The following is a 21,332-nucleotide window of genomic DNA, read 5'->3' on the forward strand; positions in this document are numbered from 1 at the left end:
GAATAGGAGACATCAAAACATAAAGTATCTGGGTTACTAGTTACTGAAAAGGAATCTGTGAATGACAGACTCTTTTCATTTTTTAAATTTTAGATTCAGTGGGTACATGTGCAGGTTTGTTGCATGGATTTATTGCATGATGCTGGGGTTTGGGCTTCTAATTATCCTGTCCCTCAAGTAGTGAACATAGTGCCCTATAAGTAGTTTTTCAACTGTTACCCCTTCATCCTTCCCCCTTTTGGGATCACCAGTGTTTATCCACATCCTGTGTCCATGTGTAGTCAAAGTTAGTTCCACTTATAAGCGAGGACATGCAGTATTTGATTCTGTTTCTCTATTAATTTGGTTAAGATAGTGGCCTCCAGCTGCACCTGTGTTGCCACAAAGGATGTGATTTCCATTTTTTATGGCTGCATAATATTCCATGGTATATATGTACCACATTTTTCTTATCCAGTCCACAATCGATGGGAACCTGTGTTGATGCCATGTCTTTGGCATTGTGAATAGTGCTGTGATAATAATATGAATGCAGATGTCTTTTTGGTAGAACAATTTATTTTCCTTTGGGCTTATACCCAGTAATGGGATGGCTGGATAGAATAATAATTCTATTTTTGTTTATTTGAGAAATCTCCAAACTGCTTTCCACAGGAACTGAACTAATTTGCATTCTCGCCAATGTATATAAAAATTCCCTTTTCTCTACAACCTTACCAACAGCTGTTATTTTCTGACATTTTAAGATTGGTATGAGGTGATATCTCATTATGGTTTTTATTTGTGTCTTTGATGAGTAATGATGTTGAGCATTGTTTCATATGTTTGTTGACTGCTTGTATGTCTTCTTTTGAAGTGTCTGTTTGGGTTTTTTTTTTTTTTTTTTTGGTTTTTCTTTTTGTTGTTGTTGCTGTTTTGAGATGGAGTCTCACTCTGTTGCCCAGGCTGGAGTGCAGTGGCATGATCTCGGCTCACTGTAACCTCTGCCTTCTGGGTTCAAGGGATTCTCCCTCCACAGCCTTGCCAGTAGCTGGGATTACAGGCGTGAGCCACCATGCCCGGCCTTTCTCCAATTTTTAGTGGGGTTGTCTGTTTGTTTTTCTGTTGATTTATTTAAGTTACTTATAGATTCTGGACATTAGTCCTTTGTCAGATGGATAGTTTGCAAATATTTTCTCCCATTCTGTAGGTTGTCTGTTTCCTCTGTTGATAGATTCTTTTGCTATATAAAAGCCCTTTAGTTTAATTAGGTCCCAATAGTCAGTTTTTGTTTTTGTTACATTTGCTTTTGAGGACTTAGTCATAAATTCCTTGAGTAGCCCAATGTCTAAGAAGGATATTTCCTAAGTTTTCTTCTAGGATTTTTGTAGTTTGGGAGTTTTACATGTAAATCTTTAATCCACTTTGAGTTAACTTTTGTATATGGTGAGAGTTAGGATTCCAGTTTCATTCTCCTGGATATGGCTATCCAATTTTCCTAGCACCATTTATTGAATAGGTATGCTTCCCCATTGTTTATTTTTGTCAACTTTGTCAAAGGTCGGGTGATTGTAGGTGTGCAACTTTATTTTAGGGGTCTTTGTTCTGTTCCATTGGCATGACAGATTCTTGACTCTCACTGGCTACCTAAATGATCATTTGTCATTGGTTTACTGGATTTTTTTCTGTATAGAAAAAATTGTTGAATTTATTTTAACTATTTATGTTAAAAATCAAAAATCAATGTGGCTTTAATTAGAAGGGCCTTGGAATTTTTTATAAATTTGATTTTTATTGTTATCCTCATCACTAATACATTTACAAATCACATTTTAGGTATTTCTGAAAAGATTTCAACAAGTATCTTCTCTCATCATTTATTCATTCAAAGGTATTCATTACATAGATGACTGCATTAGGTTCTGAGGGTACAATGGAGAACCAAACAGTAATGGTCCCAAACAGAATGCATAAAATCACAGAGGTTGCATTCTACTGTGGGAGGAATATTTGAATAAAATAATCACACAAATATTGTTATAAACTGTGATAAGTTCTACAAGAGAACAGTATGGGGTGTTGTGAATACATAATCAGAAGAATGCCATCTAATTGGGGGAATTCCTGAGGAAGTGAAATCAGATGGCTGATGAGGTGGCAACAGGCCCAGGAGGGATATCCATTCAAGAATAGTGTTCCAGCCAAAGGGAGCAGCATGTGAGGGGTAGAGGGCAGCACCTGCACGATAGATATTCATGGAATGACTGAGTTAATGAACGTGCAAAGGCACTGAGGTGGAGACTTGAAATCAGATGAGTGGAGCTAGATGTGGACAGTGAAGGAGGGGTAATGATGACCTTGAAAAAGTGGGCAGAATTCAGGTCATGCAGAGGCCTATAAGACAAGCTAAGATTTAGGTCTTTATCTTGAAAGGAGTGGTAATCATTAAAGTGTTATAGGTAGTGAAGTTGCATCTTCTATTATGGAGAATTATTGTAGGAGAGGAGGGGAAGAGACTAGGGAGTGAGCTGATAGTGAGATTTTTGTCCGAGTGAAGGTGTGATATCATGGTGTTTTCTTTTTCTTAACTTTTATTTTAGGTTTAGGGGTACATGTGCAGGTTTGTTATATAGGTAGCAAAGACTTAAATGATTATTGTGTTTTCAACTAACATATTAGCAATGTACTTGAAGAGAAGTTAGAGGTTCAAGAGATAATTCTGAGGTGATATTGACTAGACTTGGTGATAGATTGGACTTGGGGCTGGGGGAGGAGAGAGAAGGGGTCACCCTAGGTGGCCTGGGCCATCCTGGTGACTCAGTATCTATAGATGATTCATCTGGCACTCTCCTGCTCCAGTAATGCCACCTCTAGTACTCACATCTCTGGTCCCACCCTGGACTTTGCCACTATCCTAAGCTACTCAACTGCTGAAATAGAAGGGAACTACAAATATCCTTGTGCTTCTAGCCACCTCACATCCAGGTTTCTGAGCTTGCTAAGGAGAATCATGTACTTGAAGAAGTTACTGACCCTCTCTGAAGGCTCCTAGGATGAAGGATGGTAATTCCTACCTTATTAGACTGTTGGAAGATGTGGACGACGATGTTATGAAGACTCTGATATAGTGTGTGGCACATTCACAAATGCAATGAGATAGAAATCACCTTTCCTCTTTCGTGTGCTGGTTCTTATATCTTAAACTTTTGCGAATCCCACTAACTTTGATTTGCTACTGCCATAAGTATGTTTTTAACTCAGGACTTAATTTGTCAGGATTTTATACAGAAGTTGCCCCATCACACAGTGTATTAAAGAAATGTATCTATCATTAATTAGGCAATAACTGTGCTTTTAGTACCAAGAGGGTGCCCTTTTCCAAAAGTGTAGCTATGATTTAAAAAAAAAAAAAAAGGTAAATCCTCAGTATGCCACTGACTTCAATTCCATAAACTAATAATTTAATAAAATGAAAATGACCCAACTACTACTATATCAAGCCTATTAATTTCACACATGTGTAACATCTGTAAGGAAGAGGAAATAGCATGTAAACTGGAAAGATAAGTGTCTTGATTCTTCAAGGGAAGAAAAGTAGGCAAGCACAGAGAACTCTGTTTCTTCTGGGTCATATATTTTAAAGGAATGGCCTGCTGTTTCTTTTTTTTTTTTTTTTTTTTAAAGACAGAGTCGCATTCTGTCACCTCGGCTGGAGTGCAGTGGCCTGATCATGGCTCACTGCAGCCTCAACCTCCCAGGCTCAAGCAATCATCCCACCTCAGCCTCCCAGGTAGCTGGGATTATAGGCATGCACCACTACGCCTGGCTAACTTTTTGTATTTTTTGTAAAGACAGGGTTTCACCATGTTGCCCATGCTGGCCTCACTACAAGGCTGAAGTGATCCCCACCCTGCCGGCCTGGGCCTCCCAAAGTGCTCAGATTATAGATGTGAGCCACTGCGCCCAACTGCCTACTGCTTCTTTGTGCCCAGACTTTGCCATTATTGAAAAATCATATAAAGGATCACAATCATCCTTTTGCCGTGGGGAGGAATATATAGATTCACTATTATTCACTAATGATCTGTAAATAAATATTAATGAATTATTTTTATTAATTGTACAAACATTTCCTCATACAAACCTAGAATGTTTCCTTATGTTAAGATTACTTTTTCAGAGAATACGAAGATTTTATTTCTTTGTCTTATAAATCCCAAAGTTTTATTTGTTCTAAAAATTACAATCTATATTAGACTAATTTTATAAAAATATGTTCTAAGAGTGGTGAAATTTAAAGTCAAGGTATAAATAACTTTTTGCTGAAAGGCTTGCAAAACTACCTAAAGAAAACCAAAATTGGAAATTCGGGATTTAATTTTTTAATTTTAGAAAATTTTCTTTTTCTTGGGAGGCCAAGGTGGGCAGATCACTTGAGGTCAGGAGTCTGAGACTAGCCTGGCCAACATGGTGAAACCCCGTCTCTACTAGAAAAACAAAAATTAGCTGGGCATTTGGCACACACCTGTAATTCCAGCTACTTGGGAGGCTGAGGCAGGAGAATCGCTTGAACCAGAGGGAGAGGTTGCAGTGAACCAAGATCGTGCCACTGCACTCCAGCCTGGGAGACAGAGTGAGACTCCATCTCAAAAAAAAAGGAAAATTTTATTTTTCTACATAGACATTTCCTTGTGTACTAAAATTAAAATTATTTTAACCCAATAAAATAGTAAAATTTGGCATGCTTTTACATACATTCCCAGGGGCTTTAAACATGCACACGCATACATACATACACACAGAGTTCAGCTTTTGTTGCCTTTCCTATAACATGCCTTTCATCCCTTCCAACTATAGATGTTTTTAGGCCCAGCCTATAAAATCTGTGATTACATACCTTCATACCCTCACTTACTTGGGATCTGAGTCATAGGAGCAGCTTGCAAAGAAAGCATCCCAATTTAAGTATTTCAAAATTTCTGGAAAGATGTATTAATGGCATAGATGATACCATTTGACCCATTTCTTAGTTAAGAGTGAGCTTTCAATTCATAGAAGCTGTTCCTGTAGGGAATCTGGTTTTTCCTGCCCTTGTTTTTCTAAGCCCCAGGCAATACAGGCTTTTCTGGAGTTCATGTATTCACTCATCTACCCAACAACTATTTATGAAAAACTTGCTATTTGCAGGGCACCATGCTGGGCTACGACATTGCAGAAATCCAGTTTTCTTGCTTGAAGAAGTTGATGGATGATGATGTGACATTAGGGTAGAGCATAATAAGGGCTGTGAACAGGGCGTGTGCAGGGTATAGTATTGGGTTACCTAACCCAGTATGGGGTGGTGGGGAGGCCAGAGAAGCATCTCCACACCGTGGAGGAAGTTGATACTTAACTGATAAGTAGGATTAGCAGGTAGTCAGGGAAGAGCAGCAGAGGGAACCACAAGTCCATGGGGCAAACCTGAGGAGAAGCACAGCACATCTTGAGGAATTGAAAGTATGGCTGGTTCAGTATGCTTGGAGTGGGGAATCTGAGGCAGCGGGTGGCCTTGTTCAGTATGCCTGTAGTGGAGAATCTGAGGCAGGGAGTGGTGGCAGATGAAGACCAAACCACAGAGGCTTTATTAGCCAAATTACAAAATTCTGTTCTCCATTCTGAAGGTATTAGGGAACCACTGAAACATTAACACCTCCCCCATTGCCCCCTACCATTTTTTGAAATGACTCAATAAAGAATAAACCTTACTGGTGAATCAAAAGAGGTGCCAATGCCTTAAGGAAGGTGGTCAAGAATTGTATTTAGACCTACACTTAAGGCAGAACAGCACCTTGGTTCGCATTCTCTACCAGTTCTGGGAAAGAAGTGGTTCTTAGCCATGTAAAATATTCAACCACGAAGATCCTGCTTGGCCTTATAATGTTACGTTATTTCTCAGAAGACAGCCTTGTGGCAGGCCACCTCAACTGATAGGAATGTGCTGTACAAAGAGATCAATCAACCAGGTTAAGGATAAGATCAACTTTGTGCAAATTCTTGTAGTAATAAAAACCAAAATATCACCTCTCTTTATAAATTTGATCTACAGCTTACAAATATATATGGTACATTTTATTTGAGACTCATAAAAATCCATGGAAGTAATTGGTATTGAAATTCCTATTTCCCAGATTTAAAAAACTGAGGTTAATATAAATAAAATATAGTTACACATAATGATAATTAGCAAGCAGCAGAGCTGAGATTCATTCCAAGATATCAGACTTTAAACCACCCTTTTCTTTACAAGAGACTGGCTATTTTCAATGAAGAAAATTAAGCTTGGGGCTGGACTAAAATCCTTATTTGGATTTTTTTTGTCAAATTACCAATTACAAGAATTGATCACTCCATTTCCTTTAGAAGTAGAAATAATAGTCACTTTGCTGATTTTCTTTATTATAGTCTAAGAAAAAGAAATGCTCTGTTTAAAAATGTACTTTTTAAAAAAAGATTGATTTGAGGTCATGGCAATTAAAAGTGGCACTACCAGAAACTGAGCTATGAAAAATTGGCTATAGAATAAATACATATATGAAATTCTTGTTTTCCCTTTTCTTTTATCCTTTTTTCTTTTCTTTTTTTTTCACTGTGACCTTGAACTCCTGGGCTCAAGCAGTCCTCCTGCCTCAGCCTCCCAAAGTACTGAGAATACAGGCTTGAGCCACTGTACCCAGCCCTTTGTTTTCCATTCGACTTTCATCACAAGATGGGTGACACAGGACCTCACCTAAAACTTACTTGCTCTTGATAAAGTTGAAAGTTTTCTGTTGGGAAAGTAATTCAGGAGTGTGGACCCACATCATGGCAGGCATTCTAGGCCACAGGACTTAACTGTATTCATATGCCTCATATTTTTAACTGCCTCATATTTTAACTGAGTTAGGCTTCATATGCCTCATATTTTAACTGAGTGTAGCTCTTTGAAGCAGATACCATATATTTTACATCCTTTTATGTGTTCACAGAGTTTCCAATATAGTAGACACTCAAAAACCTTTAAAGAATAGTATACAACATTATTTTGTTGATGAAAGATTAAAATATTTGGAAGGACTTCCCTAAATTTAGGCAAAGCCTTCACTTGGACCCATCTTCCACTTTACTGTTTTCCTGTTCAAGCAGTGGTCTGAGATTCAGGGATCAGAGGAACTCCTGGTAGAATTCCAATCATTAGACTATATGAGTGGCCATGAAACACTTCGGAGGCAAGACCAAGCCTGTTCTGTTCACTGCCTGCATGGAGCCTACAGTGCATTACCAGGTGGACACTTAGCTATTAGTATTTACTCAGTGAATGAACCAAAGATGGTTAAGAGAGAACTTAAATTGCAGACCATCTTCATATAAGAGGGCTGGTTAGAATCTGGATTTAGGTAAGGATAAAGTTGCTAGTCCTGCTGTATCAAATAGGATGGCTTCTACAATGCTGGTCCCTTGGCAAGCAATTACTAGTTTGCCATATAATTCGCTGTCGTTGCCGGTGAGTGAAATGGGGTGATGTTAATAAAAATGCTGAGGCAACAGGTTAACCCAAGAATCCCACGCAAACCAGGACTGTCACAAGCAAACCAGGATCTGAGGTTACCCTAGTGATTGCCCAACCATAAACCTAACTTCAGCTCTTATTCCAAAAAAGTGCTTACATGTGAAAGCATCTTGTTACATAATTAACGGGTAGGAGAAAAAAAAAAAAAAAAAACCTTCAGTAGAAATTTTAATTTTACAAAAGTTTATATCCAAGCTGGAGTGGTTATTTCTGAGTACTAAAATTTGATATCAATTTTGGGGGGCTTCTCTGTATTTTCTTTCTTTCTTGTTTCTCCTGCAATAAATATGAACTTGGTTTCCTTTTAAATTTTTATTTTTTTAAATTAAAACATCTATTGAGTCTTAGCATTTTGCTAATAAATCAATGATTCTATAGAACATCCTTAGAGAACTCCTAGGTCCCTTGTTTCACTGGTAAGAAAATAGCAACAAAAAGATATTAAATGATTTGTCTCTACTAAACCGTCATCAGAAAAGAGTATTCGAAAATAATAACATAATCTTTTGACAGTATATATGCTGGAATTATTACAATATTTATTTCTGTTTAGATGCTATATTATCTCAAATCTGTAAATGCAAAAATTCCAAGAAGTATGATACCTCAAGGAATATTTATCTGCTAGTGAGACTTCCCAGAATTTGTCATTTTGCCAATTTTATTGGTGAACTTTTTTTTTTTTTTTGATGGAGACTCACTCTGTTGCCTGGGCTGGAATGCAGTGGCACCATCTCAGCTCACTGCAACCTCCACCTCCTGGGTTCAAGCAATTCTTGTGCCTCAGCTTCCCGAGTAACTGGGATTACAGGTGAGCGCCACCACGCCCAGCTAATTTTGTGTTTTTAGTAGAGACAGGGTTTCACCATGTTGGCCAGGCTGGTCACGAACTCCTGACCTCAAGTGATCCACTCCCCCTTGGCCTCCCAAAGTGCTGGGATTACAGGTGTAAGCCACCGCACCCACTGTATTGGTAAACTTCTTATCTCTTCAGGGCATAGTTTACACCTGTGTCTTTCGGTACCACAAAGCATAGCATGAGAAGTTGCACATTTCTGTAAGAGTCTGCATGGACTATATCATTGTCTTAGAATGGATTCACATGAGAATGTTTCTAAAACAAGGCCATTTAGGTCACCTTTGATACTAAGTTCCATTATAATGAAGTCAATAATTTATTTAAAGTTTTTGAGATTTTTTTTCCTGTTATAAGCAACATAAAAGATTTAGAAGCCCAGTATATCTGTATCTTTGGCAGACTGACTCCCTTCAGCCACTTGTGGGACAAGAATAAGTCAGGAATACAAAAATCGGGTATCTCTAGAAGGGACATTGGTGTGAGATAAGGCGTCTCATTTGCAGGAAAGCACACCACACTAGTCTTGCATTGCAGAGAATGTGAAGTTTGCAGTGTGCATTCAGTATTTCTCTTCAAATGGAACACCTGGTTCAGTTTGTAGTTTAAAGGAATTTAATTGTGTGCTATATAGTCTTTTGCTCTGAATAAGGAAAATAATGATTGAGGTGGATGGGTTAGAAGGAGTAACACATAGTTATCATGTACTTATCAAACTGGCTGATTTAATGGACCGAGTCAGATTATTCCCCTAACCTGACACCTTTTTTTGACACTAGTACATGTTACATAGTTCAGCCTATTCTCACCACTCTCTCTATTTTAATTGTGTTTTTTTTCCAGAGACATCAGTTACTTCTGAAATGAACAAATGCCTCTTTCTCTTTCTCCTTGATGTCTGTTTTGACAATGTGGACCACCTCATTCTCCGGGAACAAAATCTTCCCTTGGCTTCCCTGATATAGTTGTGGCTGTCCTTAATCTGACTTGCCTGACCAGTCAGTTGTTCCTTGTTTACTTCACTGGTTCTTTTTCCTGTTCATGTCCTCCAGCTGTGTTTAATCCTGAGCACTCAGCTTTTTTTCCCTATAAAGTGTCTTCTTTAAAAAGTCATACAACCATGTGGCTTCAGCTTTCACCACTACACAGCTATTTTCTACACTCACATTCTAACCTTGCCTTCTCTCTTCATCTTCAGTGGGGTACTTAAAATATCTTACATATTTTCACCTCAAACATGTATGAAATTTAATTTAGCTTCTACAGCAAAGTGATCCCTTCTCCCCCCTTATTTTTATTGGAACTGGGTCATCCAATTTTCCCCTTTCATCATCATCAATACTGTTCTTTGGTCACCTATCACTGGCCAATTAAACTTATCCATACAATGAGAAGGATATCTGAATGCTAAACTCTTAAGGCCTTGTTTTCAAAAAGGTAATTAAAGGACACTGACCAAAACTATGTTTAAGACTACTTATAACAAGATTTAAATAAATAATCTTATTTATTACAGCACAATTTAGTATTTTTGTAATTTTTTTAAAAAATTCCTATTGAAAGACAATACCAACTCAATTCTTTTCTCCAGTTTTTATTAAAACTTTTTAAAAAATTATCCTTGGATGCCAAACCTTTTCTATATTATTAAGTCCCAACTCAATACCGTTTGACCACCTCCAATCTTCTCTACCCCTCAATCCAACCACCCAGATTTGTACTTCGGAAAGTTTTTAAATCTAGGGAACTGTCCAAGCAGGGTTAGTGGGGTGAGGGAGTTTGGATTCTTGTAATCTGTTAAAAACTTACTTTTCAGTTCCTTCTATCTTGTCAGAAATAGTCTGGCTCCTGATAAGTCCTGTCATGACTGATTAGCGTTCCATGCTTTGAAACTTAACAGAATCGTGAAGAACATTGAGAGTCTCAGAGACAAAGCACTGTAAAATGGGCTCAAAAGGAAAGGCTGAAAAACAGGGATCATATTATCTGGAAATGAGATTACTGAAGCATGTCCTAATACTTACCTTTTGACTTATGGGTATTTACCACTAAGAGACTCTAACCTAATGTTTCTTATGTCCATAAGTGACACACAGAGAAATATGTTCTTAAATTCCAGATAGAAACCTTGTTGTATAAAAAGAAGAATATCTCGATGTATACTGGATATTTATAATTTAAAAACTGCAAAATTGTTGTTCCTAGGAATTGCAAAATTTAGAATAGACATCTGTCCAAACCTTAAAAGTGAAGGTCTGCTGCCTAGATATTTAATGATAGACATGTCTGAATGTAGCAGACTTCTTTTATTATCTCTACTAGTTTTGAATAGTGTCCCCTAAATTATTAAGGAATCATAGAAGAATTTGACAAATCCATGGTGAATACTAGTTAATTACTTAAACCATGCAAATATTTTAAAAAGCATTTGAGCAAATAATTGCTTACATAGATTTCCAAGTATTTCAGTTGTACTAACCTATAGCTATCAAGATGAACTCACTTGTTTCCTTTTTCCGTATATTTAATGCACAGTTAGATTGTGGATTCTTATTATAAATAAGACCATCAACAAAAGCAATATTGTAAATAAGACCATCAACAAAAGCAATTTTAAATGAAAAAACTAAGAGTCGTTTTTAGAGATGAAGCAATTAGAGATTAAATGCCTACTCTTCACATACCTGAAAAATATACAAATGCAGAAATACTGTACATATTTGTTTTTTCAATTCTGTTGCTGGCACAGTATCCGTTATCTTTGCTGCTAAGTCATTGGTGATGCAAAACAGCAGTAGGTCAGCAGCCCAAGAGCTGTTTGAAGCCAGAAACAAGAGATCACAAAGACTTCCCGGGGGTGTCTGCCAAGGGGACAGCAAAAGCAACAAGCCCTCTAAGGAGATGTAGCCACAGGAAGGAGCATGGCAGTATGCAAACCTGGTTTCAGCAGAAAAGCCAGAGACAGCCAGGATGTCACCTGAGGGCTCAGCACAAAGTGACCATACTGCCAGGAAGACACCATCCCAGAAGAGCATTGACCCGGCCAGGAAGGGATGCTTCATTCTCCCATGAAGCCGTGGCACATGTTACGTGTTGCAACGGAAAGACTAAGCTGAAACAAAAGTTGTATTGAACAGCTACTGAAATACCTAGCTATAGTGGTGATAGAATTAGAGGACTAAAACCAACACATCCCTCAGACCCATGACTGTCTCTACCCCTTCCTACTCTGTCCCTCTGATGAAGTTAAAAGCCATAATTCCTTATTTAACAAATATTTCCTAAGCGCCTCCTGCATGCCAGGGACCATACTATAAACAAAAATAAATAAATAAAACAGTGAACTGGACATGGTCTCTTACTTTCTAGGAGGTTACAGCTTAAAGGAAGGTCTTCCTTTTTTAATCCCAAATTTGTAATTTTTGAGATGAAGAGAGCATAATTTGAATGGAGATTTCATTCCTCTGAGTCCCTTATTCCACATTGTCTCAGGGATCCACATTGATTTGGAGAACTCATCTGAAACCTGAAGATGTCCCTCAACTAGGAATTGTTGAACCTTGGAGAACTTGTAAAAAGGTCTCAAAAGAGTGTAAAGCCCAGCTTAATCACTTTCCTGTTTTAACCACTTCTTCCCACCCCACTTCCTGGTTAAATTTGTGCAATGGTAATATTGATTCTTTCCTATCTTATATGGAACTGATAAAAAATTTTTGAGATAATTGTCCAGAATCTCCTGTACTTATTTTACTCCTTGATGACGTCAAGAACATTTATTAACTCCTTTAGACTATTACGATTTCATTTGTGTCTCACTGAATGTTTGCTAATAAGTCTAAATTCTTGAATCAAAAGAAATACAGAATTGGTCATAGTGTTACGGGATCCCTGGGGTTTTGCTTTGCCAGCTGGAAACCTCTGTGGCCAGTGATGCCTTTGCCCGAGTTTTGCTCAGGCCCACTGGGCCTGCTCAGCCTGGCGGACTGCGCTTGGCTCATGCTACTGGCTTGGATCCCATGCCTGCCAAGGGTGAGTGGAGTGGCGAGGGGTGTGTGAATGAGCAAGTATGGGGTCCGGCCATTGCACACAGTGGTGGAGCTGGCAGCTCCAGACACCGCCACAGGCACTGGCTGTCTGTGAGGCTGTGGCTGGACTAGGCATCCCGCAAGTAGCTTCCATGGCTGGCACCAGGGAACATGGTCATGCCCAGAAGCTTGGAAATGCCAGAAACTGCAGAGCCCCAAAGAGGGTGTCACTGCCCTGGCTTGGGGCACTCCTAGGTCTGGGCTCCCCAAGGAGCCACAGCCCTTCTCTCCTTGTTGCCTGCAATATGGCAAGGAAGGGGTGTGTTTCAGCCCTGTTTGTGTTACAGCTCTTTCGGCCCTGCCATGAGGCAGGTTCCAAGTTCTTGTCCCATGCCCAGGTAGAAGAAAGTATGCAGACAAGTGGAAGATGAGAAAGGTGAAGAGGAGCTTTATTGAGTGATAGAGCTCAGAGGAGACCCGCAGGGCTCCTCTCTGCAGCTGGTCGTCCCTACGTCTGCTCAGCTTTCAGCAGAGAGGAGACACCAAAGTAGGTAGCTTGTCTCCGCAGGTAGGTCGTCCCATCAAGTGCTCAAGTCTGGCTGAATCTGGAGTTTTTATGGGCTTCAGAGGGAGGAAGTGCATGCTGATTGGTTCATGGGTGGCCATAGGTGGGCCTAGAAAAAGCACCATAAGTTCTCACTACAGTTTGCAGGACTGACAGCCTGGCCCCCAAGCTTCAGGCCTTCCCCAGCTTGAAGGTGGGGCCTCAACAGGGGCCTTCCGCCTCTACTCCAGAGCCTGTCTGCCTCCTGCCACTGTTCATGATGCCCAGGCCATTCATACGGAGGGGTGCCTGCAGGCCAGTGCTGAGCTGCCCTCAGCCCCCCTCAGCCTCCCTCCCATGTTCATTGGCATTCTAAGTCTGGAGGGGGTCAAGGCAGCAGAGGGCTAGTATGTCAGTGCTCCCCTGAGTGTGTGCATACCTGGCTGGGTTGCAACAGTGCCCAGGCTTGGCCTCAACTTTGCTCTGAGATTGGAGCAGGCACTGGGAGTACGGAGAGGCCAGGCAGTGGGAGCGGGCATTTCTGAGCCTGCAGGGGCAGCAGGGGACTTCCTGGGCCCTTGAGAGTGCAGAGATGCCCAGGTCTGCAGCTGCAGCTTGGGTGGCTGCAGTGGCACCCAGAAGAGCAGGGCTCATGCCTGCTGCCAGCCCCCCACCAGCTCTATGGAGTTCAAAGCCCAGCCATACCTCCCCTTCTGCAGCCAGCATCTCCACAGCAGCCACTCCAGATGGGCCATCGCTACCACCAATAGTGGGTATGGTCAATCCAGATATTACTGAAGACATTTTCTTGTTTGTTTTTAGAGGCAGGTTCTGGCTCTGTTACGCAGGCTGCAGTGCAGTGATGCAAACATGGCTCACTGCAGCCTCAACCTCTTGGGCTCAAGCACTCCTCCTGCTTAGCATCCTGAGTAGCTGGGATGGCAGGTGTGTGCTACCGTGCCTGGCTAATTTCTTTTTTATTTTTTGTAGAGATGGGTCTCTAGGTTTCCCAGGCTAGTCTCAAACTCCTGGTCTCAAGTGATCTTCCCACCTTGGTCTCCCAAGCCACTGGGATTACAGGCATGAGCCACCACGCCCAATCTAACGAAAGACTTTTGAAAGCATTTTTTATGATTATAGTAGGAGAGCCAACAAAATAATCAAAATGGTAATGCATAGAAAGAATTCCCTTCCCTGTAAGCTTTCACTAGGTAAAGAATAGGAAGAACAGATGGATTATATAGATCCAGCTTCTAAAACAGTTAAGCTGTTATATTGTAAGATATTGTTGTATTTGTGAGTAACTTGAGATTAGGAGCCAAATATTTTATCCTTACATCTCAGTGCTTGGCAATGCACATAGTGGGTGATCAGCAATATTGGATTAAATAATTGAGAATCCAGATTCTCTCTTATAATTCTTTCACAGACTAGCATACAAAAGGGAGCCTGAGATTTAACATGCAGTGTTTGGAACGGGGACTTGTTTTTATCCTGAGGTCAGAAACCTCCACAGCTGAGTACTTCGGATAATGAAAGTCCATTTTCTATATTTGCCCAGCTTGGGCTGGACACAGGCAAATGTCATACAATCTGCATTTAAACATTCTTTTCTTTCCATTTTAAGCATTTGTGTTTCCTGCAGCACATCTAAAAGATTCACAATATTTACTGTATATTTCTATGCTTTTAAGAAAAAAAAAACATGCAGCTTTCACATGCAAGTTATTTTCAGCAGGCAGTTCCTTTCCTGAAGCACAAAAGGCTAGATATAAAAACAAACAAGAGGGAGAATACACTGTTTTAACAAATGGGTCCTCAGAGATGGATTTTAAAGCATGGATTTTGTTTCCCGATCTAGCTTTTACCCTATCACTTGACAACACTGAGAGAAATCCTGAAATAAATCAGTAACGTTTGCACAATTTTTAAGGCTGACAGTTTTATTTTTTTCCTGTTTTGTCTATTGCTGTAGCCAATGTAATTAGGTCATACCCATGTGAAAAGTTTGTTGTACAAGAAAAATTTTGGATGTGTGTGGGTATTTTCAGGAAGATTTGTTTCTGCTAATGTTCACGATGTCCTTTGCAAATGAAACTGATTCACTTATTATCATACACAATGTAGAATATTATTATTGTTTCCAAAAAAAAAAACTCTAATTCAAAGGGAAATACATGTTTGTTTACTTTTAGATCATGGTTAGAGCAGTTACACTTAAAAGTATTTTTAGCAGATAAACCACTGATTTTAAAACATATTTTTTTTAACAATACAGATTAGATGGCAACCCAAGAAGGGATCATTTGAGTAGAAAGGGGAGAAAGGACTAAATTATAATAGTATTCCAGAGATGGCAGCAGAAATCAAACACTAGCCTACATACCTAGAGCATTGCCCTCTAATTTCACTTTTATAAAAGTTGTTTGCAATTCTTAGGTCCTGGGTATTTTCTAATAGACTTTTTATGATTATACCAACAGATGTATGTTTCAGGCCCACAAGAAAATTATTGCTTCTACACTCCCAGAGATGTTAGGAACCACGGGAGAATGCCATTTTTCACAAAATGAAGATATTTATTCATGTTTTCTGAAAAATCTTGATGTTAACTCCTTTTCTTCTTTAATGAGCTGAATGCCATGCTTTTATTTTTATGTATTTAATAATTTTAGTAACTATTTAATTGAGATTCTTACTTGCTTCCCAAACATCAGGATGAATAGATACAAGAGGCACAATTTAACAATTTTATTGGCTGAGCATAAAGGTCACAATTACCAAGCTTTATAGACACACCATTAGAAGTATACAGTAGATCCTTTGTAGAGACCATGAATGAGAGCCAGTGTAGGCGTTGTCAGGAACAGCAATACAAATTTTGAGTTGCTGTCTATGACGAAAGCAGAGCAATTGTCAAGAGTTTGACTGGGTCGCAAAAGAATTTAAAGGGCCAGCAGCTCTTTAAGAATGCACGCGTTAGCTTTATCCTTATGTAACATTTACCGTGAGGCAAGGCATGTCAAATATTAAGCAATCTACTGAATTCCTCTGAGTCCCTACCCAGTGATTCTATTTTCAAACGAGATAAGTAGGTGAGCTATACAAATGAAATCAGAGGCTTGATTAATGCTGCCCATCCAGAAATCTACAATGTGAATGGATCACTATTAGTACCCCAGTTTCAGCATTTTCCTAAGAAAAAAATGGAAATAAGTGAAATAGATGGGAAAATATGGTACTTTTTTGGAAGTTAAGAAGTTTGCTTTCTAAAACAAAATGTACGTAGCTAATCAGATATACTTCTGCAATTCTTTTTCATGTATTAATAGAGCTAGATTTCAGCGTCACTTAAGTTTTTACCAAGAAAAGAATTTGAAGCTGGGCATGGTGGCTTGCACCTGCAATCCAAGCCCTATGGGAGGCCAAGGTGGCATATCTCTTGAGCTCAGGAATTCAAGACCAACCTGGGCAACATGGCAAAACCCCATCTGTACAAAAAATAAAAATAAAAAACTAGCCAAGCGTGGTGAAGCACACCTGTGGTACCAGCTACTGGGCGGGCTAAGGTGGGAGTATTGCTTGAGCCCGGGAGGCAGGTTGCACCACTGCTGTGATTGCACCACTGCACTCCAACTGAACTCCAGTCTGGGTGACACAGCTTCAAGACCTTGTCTCAAAAAAAAAAAAAAAAAAAAAAAAAAAAAAAAAAAAGATTTGTTAGTGAGAGGTCAGTTTTCCTAAATTACATTGACTAAATTTTTTGTGACATTCAAAATTTGCCATGGTCTCTTGCTAGACTCCTAACATGTTCTGTAAATTCTCAGCTTTTAGTAGAATTTGAAGAATGCTTGTGGAAAATCAGCAACGCTTTCAACCATTGGTATGGTTTGGTTCTATGTCCTCACCCAAATCTCACCTTGGATTGTAATAATCCCCCTGTGTCAAGGGCAGGACCAGATGGAAGCAGTTGGATCATGGGGGCAGTTTATCCCATGCTGTTCTCATGATAATGAGTGTGTCTCATTAGATCCGATGGTTTCATAAGCATCTAGCATTTCTCCTGCTTGCACACATTCTCTCTCCTGCCTCCCTGTGAAGAGGTGCCTTCTGCCATAATTGTAAGTTTTCTGAGGCCTCCCCAGCTGTGTGTGGAACTGAGTCAATTAAACCTCTTTTCTTTATAAATTACCCAGTCTCGGGTATTTCTTTATAGCAGTGTGAGAACAGACTAATACAGTAAATTGGTACCTCAGAGAGTGGGGTGCTGCTGTAAAGCTATCCAAAAATGTGGAAGCGCCCTTGGAACTGGGTAACAGGCAGAGGTTGGAACAGTTTGGAGGGCTCAGAAGAAGACAGGAAAATGTGGAAAAGTGTGGAACTTCCTAGAGAATTGTTGAATAGCTTTGACCAAAATGCTGATAGTGATGTGGACAATGAAATCCAGGCAGAGGTGGTCTCAGATAGAGACAAGGAACTTGTTGGGAACTGGAGTAAAGGTGACCCTTGCTATGCTTTAACAAAAAGACTGGTGTCATTTTACCCCCTCCCTAGAAATCTGAGGAACTTTTGAACTTCAGAGAGATAATTTTGGTTATCTGGCAGAAGAAATTTCTAAGCAGCAAAGCATTCAAGAGGTGACAAAGCATAAACGTTTGGAAAATTTGCAGCCTGACAATGCAGTAGAAAAGAAAAACCCATTTTCTGGGGAGAAATTTGAGCTGGCTGCAGAAATTTGCATAAGTAATGAGAAGCCAGATGTTAATCGCCAAGACAATGGGGAAAATGTCTCCAGAGCATGCTAGAGACCTTCACCGCAGCCCCTCCCATCACAGGCCCGGAGGCCTATGAGAGAAAAATGGTATCCTAGACCTGGTTCAGGGCCCCGCTGCTGTGTGCCATGTGTCCAGTCATGACTATAAGGGGCCAAGGTACAGCTCAGGCCATTGCACCAGAGGGTGCAAGCCCCCACCCAGCCTTGGCAGCTTCCACATGGTACTGGTCCTGTGGGTATGCAGAAGACAAGAATTGAGTTTGGGAACCTCTGCCTAGATTTCAGAGGGTGTATGGAAATGCCTGGACATATAGGCAGAAGTTTGCTGCAGGGGTGGAGCCCTCATAAAGAACCTCTGGTAGGGCAATGCAGAAGGGAAATTGGGGTTGGAGCCCCCACACAGAGTCCCCAGTGGGGCACTGCCTCAGTGAGAAGAGGCCCACCATCTTCTAGACCCCAGAATGGTTTATCCACAAACAGCATGCACTGTGTGCCTGGAAAAGCCACAGACACTCAAAGCCAGCCTGTGAAAGCAGCTGGGAGGGGGTCTGTAATGTGCAGAGCCACAGGGGTGGAGCTGTCCAAGGCCACAGGAACCCACCTTTTGCATCAGCATGAACCTGGGTGTAAGATATAGAGTCAAAGATCATTTTTTAACTTTAAGGATTAATGACCGCCCTATTGGATTTTGGACTTGCACGGAGTCTGTAGCCGCTTTGTTTTGACCAATTACTCACATTTGGAATGGGTGTATTTACCCAATGTTTGTATCCCCATCATATCTAGGAAGCAACTAACTTGCTTTTGATTTTACAGGCTCAGAGGTAGAAGGGACTTGCCTTGTCCCAGATGAGACTTTGGAGTTGGACTTCTGGGTTAATGCTGGAATGAGTTAAGACTTTGGGGAACTGTTGGAAGGACATGATTGTGTTTTGAAATGTGAGGACATGAGATCTGGGAGTGCCTAGGGGCGGAATGATTTGGTTTGGCTCTGTGTTCTCCACATCTCACCTTGAATTATAATAATCTCCAGGTGTCAAGGGCAGGACCAGGTGGAAATAATTGGATCATGGAGGCAGTTTCCTCTGTGCTGTTCTCATGATAATTAGTGAGTCTCATGAGATCTGATGGTTTTATAAGCGTCTGGCATTTCCCCTCCTTGCACTCATTGTTTCTCCTGCCACCCTGTGAAGAGGTGCCTTCCACCATGATTATAAGTTTCTTGAGGCCTCCCCAGCCATGCAGAACTGTGAGTCAATTAAACCTCTTTTCTTTATAAATTACCCAGTCTTGGCCGGGCGCGGTGGCTCACACCTGTAATCCCAGCACTTTGTGAGGCTGAGGTGGGTGGATCACTTGAGGTCAGGAGTTCGAGACCAGCCTGGCCAACATGATGAAACCCCCATCTCTACTAAAAATATAAAAATTAGCCAGGTGTGGTGGCACACGCCCATAGTCCCAGCTACTCAGGAGACTGAGGCAGGAGAATCGCTTGAATCCGAGAGGCAGAGGTGCAGTGAGCCAAGATCATGCCACTGCACTCCAGCCTGGGTGACAGAATAAAGCTCCAGCTCAAAAAAAAAAAAAAAGAAAAAAAGAAAGAAAGAAAAACAAATTACCCAGTCTTGGGTATTTCTTCATAGCAGCATGAGAACGGACCAATACAACCACGTTTATTCTTCAGCTACAGTAGCAGGACTGCCTTTGACATGCTGATGTTCTTTTCTTTTTTTTTTCTTTTTTTTTTTTTTGCAGGGACTTTATGTTTTCGTGGTTTATTTCATTTTACACAACCAAATGTGTTGCCCTATGAAGGCCAGTTACACTGTGGAAATGAATGGGCATCCTGGACCCAGCACAGCCTTTTTCACGCCCGGGAGTGGAATGCCTACTGCTGGAGGGGAAATCAGCAAGTCCACCCAGAATCTCATCAGTGCTATGGAGGAGGTGTCTGCCCTTGCCCTTTCATTCTCTGTCTCTCTGTCTCTGTCTCTCTCTCTCTCTCTCTGCCTGTCTGTCTCTCTCTCTCTGTGTCTGTCTGTCTCATTGACAGGCTCTCCACCTCGTAAAGAGTACAAGATGAATCACACTAGGTGACGTTTAAATCTTACATACTGACAACTTCTGACCTATGGTACTTGGTTTCCTTACTATAGCGTCACACCCATTATCTAATTCTTTTTCTTCCTCACCCTGTGAGCTAGACTGACTAGCAGTTTGTATTGGGAAATCAGATGGAGTATAATTTGACATTTCTTTCTTCAGAATCTTTCTAATTTGACATGTCAGTGACTGGGTCTGCCAAGGAAATGGTTCTTAAGATGCTATTTTTCCTAAAAATACTTTCATAGCTCTCTTCCTCCACCCATTCCAACTCACTACTTCAATCCCAACAAACAGAGAAAAGAAATTAAGCCAAACCTCTTTTCAATTTATATACCAGAAAATATTTTAGAAAAAAGCTCAGAAGAGTGCTTCTGCAGCACTATTGGAAAATCTAGCCAGGATTTCCTCTGTACAAATCTACCTCCCATTGCTCTCTGCATTCTGTCCACATCATTTTTATTTCCTGTGCGTGAATCCCATTGCCACCAGCTTGTCAGTAATGCTGCCCCTAGCAGTGGGGCCACTGCTCACATGTTAAAACATCCCTGAATTCCTTTGGCCAGGAGGAGATAGTAACAAAGTCCTCTAAAAATTTCTGCAGTGTTCAAGATGTGCTTGGTTACCATTTTTTTATGGGCTCATATTGCCCTCTTAATAGTAAGGAGCCAAGGAAAACGGTATTTGTGTTTACTTCCTGAAAAATGGCAGGAAATCAAGGTACATCTGTCTGAAAAGGAAACGGTTTATATTAATAGATAGATGGAGAGATAGGTAGATAGATAAATCAATAGACTGATAACTTACCTGTCCAGAGATAACTTTTGTCCTTCATAGCAATATGGAAAGGAATTTTATTTATATTAGGTTAAAATTAAGGTAAATATTCACAATTCAAGTACTATGTATATTTTTTGTTTGAATGAGAAATTTTAATATACAGAATTATTAACTAGTAACAGAAACAGAGTAGAAAGGTGGTTGTCAGGTGCTGGGGGTGAAAGAAATGAAGGATTTTGATCAAAGGGTACAAAATTTGAGTTATAAAATGAATAAGTTCAAGTACAGTCTTTAAAAATCAACTTATATCTTTAGTATCCTTAAATTTTTGGAAATCTAGTACGATTTCTCTATTCCCAAAGTTCTTAAAATAGACTTATTTCATCACAGCAGGTCCAATGGAAACAGGGATTTTTTAGGATCAAGAATTCAGAAATGAATCTTAAAATTTTTTTTGAATGGTTGCTCAGTCCAGCATTTGTTTACATCTGAACTGTCCAATACAATAACCATTAGCTGCATGTGGCTATTTAAATTTAAACTAAAATTAGGCAACATTAAAGAGTCAGTTTATCATTCACCCTCACCACATTTTAAGTGCTCAACAGCCACATGTGTTTGGTAGCTGCCATATTGGAGAACACAGATATAACACATTTGTATCACTGCAGAAAGTTTTACTGGAC

At 40.1% G+C, this 21,332-nt stretch overlaps 1 protein-coding gene across 8 annotated transcripts in view; it reads left to right on the forward strand.

Moving 5' to 3' along the window:
• The window catches only part of ADGRV1 (adhesion G protein-coupled receptor V1), a 583,931-nt gene that overhangs the window by 549,890 nt on the left and 12,709 nt on the right, over window positions 1–21,332 (forward strand). For 5 of the 8 annotated variants that reach the window (XM_054555736.2, XM_054555737.2, XM_024247268.3 and 2 more), the window contains one exon: window positions 19,519–19,710. The exons of 2 other annotated variants lie outside the window; for them this stretch is intronic. In XM_054555736.2, the coding sequence (XP_054411711.1) occupies window positions 19,519–19,710 (192 nt within the window). Of the gene's footprint in view, window positions 1–11,169; window positions 13,760–19,518; window positions 19,711–21,332 lie in introns of those variants that run through there. One more of the 8 variants, XM_054555743.2, reaches the window with a different exon arrangement.

The sequence above is a fragment of the Pongo abelii genome, chromosome 4, assembly GCF_028885655.2.
Source record: "Pongo abelii isolate AG06213 chromosome 4, NHGRI_mPonAbe1-v2.0_pri, whole genome shotgun sequence".
In the NCBI taxonomy this organism is placed as follows: Eukaryota; Metazoa; Chordata; class Mammalia; order Primates; family Hominidae; genus Pongo; species Pongo abelii.